At 42.4% G+C, this 8,579-nt stretch overlaps 1 protein-coding gene across 1 annotated transcript; it reads left to right on the forward strand.

Annotated features, from left to right (window-relative positions):
• Window positions 1-93: 93 nt before the first annotated feature.
• LOC135523876 (Golgi to ER traffic protein 4 homolog) lies at window positions 94-8,503 on the forward strand. Its single transcript, XM_064950872.1, has 9 exons — window positions 94-998; window positions 4,932-5,010; window positions 5,173-5,254; window positions 5,356-5,505; window positions 5,601-5,739; window positions 5,865-6,005; window positions 6,103-6,178; window positions 6,286-6,358; window positions 6,467-8,503. Exons 1-9 carry the CDS (start codon window positions 856-858, stop codon window positions 6,547-6,549), a joined length of 966 nt encoding a protein of 321 aa, XP_064806944.1. The 5' UTR covers window positions 94-855; the 3' UTR covers window positions 6,550-8,503.
• The last annotated feature ends 76 nt before the right edge of the window (window positions 8,504-8,579 follow it).

The following is an 8,579-nucleotide window of genomic DNA, read 5'->3' on the forward strand; positions in this document are numbered from 1 at the left end:
TGCTCTACTCTTCTTCCTGATTGTGTGCACACATTCACACACAGATTTTGACATATGTCCAATAACTCGGGGAAAAATACACAACGCAGAGTATGTATGGCACGCTCGTCCTAGACTGAAAAGAGATCTGAATCCATGAGAGCTGGGTGGTGAATTCTCAGGTGCAGCGGTCGCTATTCATCTGCGGTGGTAGAATCACTCGACAATGAGGGAGGGGCAGCAGTTGTCAAGAGGTTCGTACTGTCTTTGAGGATGCCGGTGATGTATTTTTTCCCCCTCACAGGAGCTGCTCAGTACTGGACTGGACGTACACTGAATCTCCACAGAACAGCTATACAGCATAGTGGGAATTCTAGCCTTATCATACTCAACGTTTTGTGATAAAGTACTATACCGTTAGCTCGCTAACGTTACATACAGTAATATGCTCCACCTTCCAGACCAGGATGAAGTTTGATTGACATGGGTGCCCCACTGCATATGATTATTATTATGAGATGGCTTAAAATGAGAAGTTAATTTAACTAGCTATATAACTATTACATTGAATAATGATAGCTTGGCTATCGGTGCTTACCAAGTATCGTCAGAAAGCCAGGTCAGATCTACATGACATTAACGCCTTAGACCAGAGCTAATACACATAGCTAGATAAAGGTAACTAATACAAAGTGTTTCAGTGTCTAAGAAATAGTGAAATGAAAATAGCGGTGAAATATTTAGCGGGGAATTTAGAAACTGGATTGCAAATACCTAACTACGGCAAGTGAAATAGGTCAAAAGTATTTTTTTTGTGCTTCCGCTTTCTGCACTGTCAACGCTTGGCTTGGTTGTTGGGCCGAGCTGCTGGGAACAATGATGTCGGAGCAGGAGGCTCTGAAGTGCTCCAGCGCAAGAAACCGTGGAGGAACGCAGCGGGTTGAAGGGAAACTGCGAGCGAGTGTAGAAAAGGGAGATTACTATGAGGCTCACCAGATGTACAGAACCTTGTTTTTTAGGTAAGAAATTTAAATTTGTTAGCTTCTTGGGCCTTCATTTTTCTGATCTTTCTGCTTAGCAACCTTGCTGCCTCCATTATATTGCATGATTCGTCGATTCACGGTACTGCCCCACCCACTCGGGTCAGTCCTTATTTTTGAATGGACACTTATGCGTCAATCACTGGAATTATCCGCCTAGGTAGCTAGCCTAGTTAGCTCATCAATGTCGCAATAATATAAGCTTGCGCCAACCCATCCCCTTTACTAACGTTAGCTAGCTAGCTATCTACCCGCAATGCCCATGTTCGTTTAGTAAAGATACAGTTCACTAACCTGGCACACTTACAAACAGTACAGACTGTTAGCCCAAGCCCAGCAAAAACCATGTCAAGTACTAGTTAGCTAACGCTAACTAACTTGCCATCTAGCTTGGTTTGTAGTTAGCTGGTTAGTAAATGTAGATAACTAGTTTATTTTAACGTTAGCTAGTCAACTTTGCTAAGCATGTACAATCAATTAAGCAATGGTGTTTGGTATTGCCCACGATTCATGACTTCCCGTCACCATCACTATGGTCTCATTCATTAACTTGCTGTTGGATGAGCTCCCATGTTTGACAGTCATGACAGGTAGCCTAACTGCACATGAGAACTGTGTGGCCACAGCCTTGACGTTAACTAAGGGTGTTTTCACATATAGTACTATTTAAAGAAGTGAACTCTGGGGTAAAAAAAGCGAAAGAACGACTCTCCTTTTGCGTTCACATTGCTATGTTTAGAAAGGTACCAAGATATTTTTCCAACATTCACTCACTACACTGGGTAAAAGTATAGAACAAGCCATTCCTTCAGACAGCTAGATATACCAACATACATTTTGGAAGCTAATAGATTGCATTTTGTTTAAACGTGAGACATAGTCATTGTAAGCAGAAGCTAATATTAACATGTAAATATTATTGGCAGCAGATTAAATAATGCTGATTGAAAATTGTACACCCAATGTCGGCAACTGACCTTTAAGAGCTAGAATGGATTTTGTAACTATGGTGTGATTCTCACCAAATACACTACATGATCAAAAGTATGTGGACATATGCTTGTCAAACATCTCATTCCAAAATCATTGGCATTAATATGGAGTTGGTCCCCCTTTTGTTGCTCTAACAGCCTCTACTCTTCTGGGAAGGCTGTCAACTAGATATTGGAACATTGCTGCTGGGACTCGCATCCATTCAGCCACAAGCACATTAGTGAGGTTGGGTACTGATGTTGGCGATTAGGCCTGGCTGTGTTCCAATTCATCCCAAAGGTGTTCGATGGGGTTGTGGTCAGGGCTCGTCTAGAATGTCATTGTATGCTGTAGCGTTAAGATTTCCCTCCACTGGAACTAAGGGGCCTAGCCCGAACCATGAAAAACAGCCCCAGACCATTTTTCCTCCTCCACTGAACTTTACATTTGGCACTATGCATTTCGGCAGGTAGCGTTCTCCTTGCATCCGCCAAACCCAGATTAGTCTGTCGGACTGCCAGATGGCGAATCACTCCAGAGAACGCGTTTCCACTGCTCCAGAGTCCAATAGCAGCAAGCTTTACACCACTCCAGCCAACGCTTGGCATTGGACATGGTGATCTTAGGCTTCCAGAGGCAGTTTTGAATTAAGTAGTGAGTGTTGCAACCGAGGACAAATTTCGTGGCCTATCACTTCGCGGCCGAGCCGTTGTTGCTCCTAGACGTTTCCACTTCACATTAACAGCACTTAGTTGACCAGGGCAGCTCTAACAGGGCATATATTTGACGAACTGACTTGTTAGAAAGGTGGGATCCCATTACGGTGCCACGTTGAAAGTCACTGAGCCCTTCAGTAAGGCCATTCTACAGCCAATGTTTGTCTATGGAGATTCCATGGCGGTGTGCTCGATTCTATACACATGTCAGCAACGGTGTGGCTGAAATAGCCGAATCCACTAATTTGAAGGGGGGTGTCCATATACTTTTTTGTATATATAGTGTACGTTGTCTTCTCACACTTCAAAATTGAATAAACAGCTTAAGAAGATCTCTTAGCCTGTAGATAAACATAATTGCAAATAAATAATCTTAACATTGTGTCAGTACAAAACTCCACACACACACCACAGTTTAAAAGTTTGGGGTCACTTAGAAAATTGCTTATTTTTTAAAGAAAAGCATATTTTTTTCATCCATTAAAATAACATCAAATTGATCAGAAATACAGTGTAGACATTGTTAATGTTGTAAATGACTATTGTAGCTGTAAATGTATGATAAAAAAAATAATAAAAAATGGAATAACTACATAGGCCCATTATCAGCATCCACCACTCCTGTGTTCCAATGGCACGTTGTGTTAGCTAATCCAAGTTTATAATTTTAAAAGGCTAATTGATTATTAGAAAACCCTTTTGCAATTATATTAGCACAGCTGAAAACTGTTGTTCTGATTTAAAGAAGCAATAAAACTGGCCTTCTTTAGACTAGTTGAGTATCTGGAGCATCAGCATTTGTGCGTTCGATTACAGGCTCAAAATGTCCAGAAACTAAGAACTTTTTTCTGAAACTCGTGAGTCTCTTGTTCTGAGAAATGAAGGCTATTCCTTGCAAGAAATTGCCAAGAAACTGAAGATCTCGTACAACACTGTTTCCTACTCCCTTCACAGAACAGTTCAAACTGGCACAAACCATAATAGAAAGAGGAGTGGGAGACCCCGGTGCACAACTGAGCAAGAGGACAAGTACATTAGTACTTAGTTTAAGAAACAGACAACTCACAAGTCCTCAACTGGCAGCCTCATTAAATAGTTCCCGTAAAATACCCGTCTCAAAGTCAACAGTGAAGAGGTGACTCTGGGATGCTGGCCTTTTAGACAGAGTTCCTCTGTCCAGTGTCTGTTCTTTTGCCCATCTTAATCTTTCCTTTTTATTGGCCAGTCTGAGATATGGCTTTTCCTTTGCAACTCTGCCTAGAAGGCCAGCATCCCGAGTCGCCTCTTCGCTGTTGACGTTGAGACTGGTGTTTTAAAGGTACTATTTACTCTAGCTGCCAGTTGAGGACTTGTGAGGCATCTGTTTCTCAAATGAGTCATTCTAATGTACTTGTCCTCTTGCTCAGTTGTGCACCGGGGCCTCCCACTCATCTTTCTATTATGGTTAGAGACTGTGTGAGCTGTTCTGTGAAGGGAGTAGTACCCAGTGTTGTATGAGATCTTCAGTTTTTTCAGCTATGCTAACATAATTGCAAAAGGGTTTTTTAATGATCAATTAGCCTTTTAAACTTGGATTAGCTAACACAACATGCCATTGGAACACAGGAGTGATGGTTGCTCATAATGGGCCTCTGTATGCCTATGTATATATTCCCTAAAACAAAATCTGCCACTTCCAGCTACAATAGTCATTTACAACATTAACAATGTCTACACTGTATTTCTGATCAATTTGATGTTATTTTATGGACAAAAAATGTATTTTTCTTTCAAAAACAAGGTCATTTCTGCGTGACCCCAAACTTTTGAACGGTAGTATATTTTTGTGTTCACATTGCCCTAAGGAAGGGAACCAAATGGAATTCAAGCGAACCAAACTCAGACCACCTCTCAAGATGGTCTCAGTTCGGTTCGCATCGGGGGCTCTTTTGAGGGGTCTGAGTTCCTTTTGAATTGTTCACTTTTAACTTAATTTACCTACATTTTTTGTGGAAATCACAACATTTGGCTGAAAGGGACCAAGTGTGAAAACACCCTGAGTGACAGTTAACTGTTATTTACTGTTGTGTATTGAGAAATGTTGGTCCAGTGACTGATTACTACTTTTCAGCCCTCAGTATTTCCTAGTGGGACCACCACACCACCATTCCTATTGCCACTTTCTTAACCTGGTTTGAATGCAGTTTGTCAGTGACATAACATTTGCCATCTCTGTTTGACACAGGTATATGTCACAGGCAAAGCATGCAGATGCCACGGAGTTGATGTACAATGGCGCCCAGCTCTTCTTCAGTTACAACCAGGTATAAGGAAGCCTGGCACTGGGGCATTCATACATTAATGTCGTTTTTGTAGCGTCTCTTTTTGAGTCTAAGCGCTATAGCTAGCAATCGTATTAATTCACAACTCAACAGTTGTATAAGAGTTCTGTGGCAAATTACTGTTTGTTTTTTTGTCATCCGCAGCTCAACAGTGCTGCAGACCTGTCAATGTTGGTGCTGGAGTCTTTGGAGAAATCAGAGGCAACGGTAGAGGACGAAGACTTAGGTGAGCGAACATACATACTTCATTGTAATTAAACATTATGAACACAGTTGGTGTCAGTATACCGTTGTCTCTGTGTTAACCTCATCTGTGTTGCATTGCAGAGCACTTGGCTAAGCTGTTCAGTTTGATGGACCCTAACTCCCCAGAGAGAGTAGCATTTGTGTCTCGCGCACTCAAGTGGTCCACAGGCGGCTCGGGGAAGCTGGGCTCCCCCAAACTGCATCAGCTCCTGGCAGTCACCTTGTGGAAAGGTATTCAATGGGAAAACTCTGAACATTCTAAACGGCAAAGATATCATTTTTCCCTCAACAAAGAGTTTGAATATAATTTAATTCTATCTGTTTAGAGCAAAACTACAGTGAGTCTCGCTACCACTTCTTGCACTCCTCTGATGGAGAGGGCTGTGCCCAGATGCTGGTGGAGTACTCGGCGCAGCGGGGCTTTCGCAGCGAGGTGGACATGTTTGTGGCGCAGGCCGTCCTACAGTAAGTCACTGTTTCACGCCACCTAGATCTGTTTTCAGTCTGTCATCAATAGCTGTTTGCTATGTTGTTTAATTGCTTTTTCAGCTCTGTCCCTCCCCTCCCCCTCTCTTTCCCTCACTGCTCAGGTTCCTCTGTCTAAAGAACAAAAACAGTGCATCTGTGGTGTTCAGCACATATACTCAGAAACACCCCTCAATAGAGAAGGGCCCTCCCTTTGTTCAGCCCTTGCTCAACTTCATCTGGTTTCTCTTGCTGGCAGTGGATGGGTAAGGCCTTGTTTGTTCAACCACCCTTCGAATAGAACCCACATTGTTTTGCCAGGTTCTCATAAATGTGCCTCCCCATGTATGTTCTCCTCTGCAGAGGGAAATTAACAGTGTTCACAGTGCTATGTGAACAGTATCAGCCTTCCCTGAAGAGGGACCCTATGTATAATGAGGTGAGTTTGACCATTTAGTGAGTGTCCCGCCATGGTCACGTAGCATTATAACTCAGCATGGTGTCTAATAATAATTTTCCTGTTCCATTGACTGCCTGCTGCGTCAGTATCTCGACAGGATAGGTCAGCTTTTCTTCGGGGTGCCACCCAAACAGTCCTCATCATATGGTGGATTGCTCGGTAAGTGCTTGTGACTCACTGCAGACTATTTCACCATTGAAAGCTGCGTTGGGGAAACGGTAGTTTTCATTTTGTGTGTTTCATTGAAATGTGTTCTGTGTCTGTCAGGAAACCTGTTGAACAGCCTGATGGGTTCAGATGAGGAGGGAGAGGAAGCACAGGAGGATGGCAGCCCCATTGAGCTGGACTGAGAGCTCTGGGACGAGCAAGGCTACCCCCCCTCCCCTCCCATGTGGTTGCAGGGGCGTGCTGGTCTCCCTACCTCCCATTTCCCCAAGACATCCAACCAGAACCAGAACAAATAGCAGGCCAAACTATCCCCCAGCACTGCCTGGACTGCGCAAAAATGCAAATGCTTTCCGTTTGAGTTATATTAGGTTTTATTTTCATCGTTTTGGTTTCTTAGTTTTGGACAATTTTCTGTGTAGCTTTGGTCTTTTCAAAGGAAAGCAGCTGCAATCCTTACTTCCTGGACTTCTTATTTTCTCTCATCCCCAGGGACAGAAAAGATTCAACAATGACTGCATAATAATTTGTCATAATTATAGCTCCTAAAATAACACCTCATCCTGGGATACAACAACAACAATGAAAAACACTTCTCTCTAGGGAGTAACACTTTTTCTCCCCATTCACCATGCATCCACCGGAAGTGGAGGTAGTAATTTCTATTAAAGAGTTACTATAACCAACTTGTAATCCATGTAAATGTTCAATAATAGTCAGGAGTGTTTGGGGGTGTGGTGAGCTGCATGGTATAGTGTCATTGGGGAGAGACATACAGGTAACTGCCCAAAGTATTGGAAACACTTGAGGGATGAAAGTATATTGAAAGCAGGTGGATTAACGTCACATCTTGCTTAGGGTCGTGTGTAAAAATGCTGGGCAGGCCATCATTTTGGCTAACATGGCTATTCCCTTATAGGATGACAATGCCCCCATCCACAGGGCATGAGATCTCAACCCAAATGAACAGTTATGTGAGATTCTGGAGTGGTGCCGGAGAGTGTTTTTCCATCAACAAAACACCAAATGGTGGAAGAATGGTGTCACATCCCTCCCAATAGATTTCCAGACACTAGAATCTATGCCAATGTGTATGGAAGCTGTTCTTGCTCGACATCCTAAAAAGATGCTATGTTAGTGTTTCCTTTATTCTGTCAGTTGCCTCTACCTGTCGGGCATCGTATACCTGGCTGCAAACTAAAGCCGGATTTGATCACTATTCATAATCTGTTACGTATGGGAGATTACATGTGTTTAAATCGACAGGAGTGGATGGGTATGCTCAGATCATATAAACGTGGCTGTGAGTGTGTTGATGAATGTATTTGGCATGTTCATGTAAATGCAAGTCAGTTCCGTTGAAGTCTTCTATTTTGGGCGCCCCCCCCGGTACATTTTTCAGTGAGTTGGTGACTGCTCCATTTTGTCGGTCCAGATGTTTGACTGCGATCAGACGGACAAAGAGAAGATTAAACAACTTGAAACTATCCCCGCCTTCCGTAGTATTATATTGCCTATATCCAGAAGCTTAGTTATCTTACCGGGTTGGGCTTAAATGCATACTCCAGTATCCAAAATGAATATTCATTTACATGGAGAGAGTGGTTGTTTAAATCAGTACTTTTACATTATCTTCTGCTACTGTACATGTTTTAGGATTTTTTTTGTGTGTTGAATTCATGTTTTACAGGTTCATATCTGTTTTGGAATTTTAACCGCTGTCGAAATTCTCATGGGTGAATCTTCCAAAGCTACTCTACAGCCACCTCGAGATACTTTGTTATTATAAAGTTAAAGCCTTGATAATAGTCAAGATGTCCATTAGGGTGTTACAACTATAACATCTCTTAATTTAAGAAAATAAGTTATTCAATGCACCAATATGTAGCCTGGATAGGATAAAGGTCTGAATCAAATATTCCTCCTGCTTTGTGAGTCATACGGTTAAGGCACAAAACGTTTAGGAAATGATACCCGGAGTTGTGTGACCAAAGGCTTTTAGACAGACCGGGGCTCTGGCGAGCAAGCCGGCATGTTGGAACATAACATTTTGTTTTTGATAGTTTCAGTTGAATGCAAATGGGGGTGGTTTGCCTTTTAAAATGTTACACTAATTGAGTAAATAAACAACTGATGATAGCTTCTCTGTCCTCACTGTCTGTTTAAAGAGTGCTCGGCTTGAAAGAGTTGTTTGCATTCAGAGAAGCCAATCATT

Source organism: Oncorhynchus masou, chromosome 31 (genome assembly GCF_036934945.1).
Source record: "Oncorhynchus masou masou isolate Uvic2021 chromosome 31, UVic_Omas_1.1, whole genome shotgun sequence".
NCBI lineage: Eukaryota > Metazoa > Chordata > Actinopteri > Salmoniformes > Salmonidae > Oncorhynchus > Oncorhynchus masou.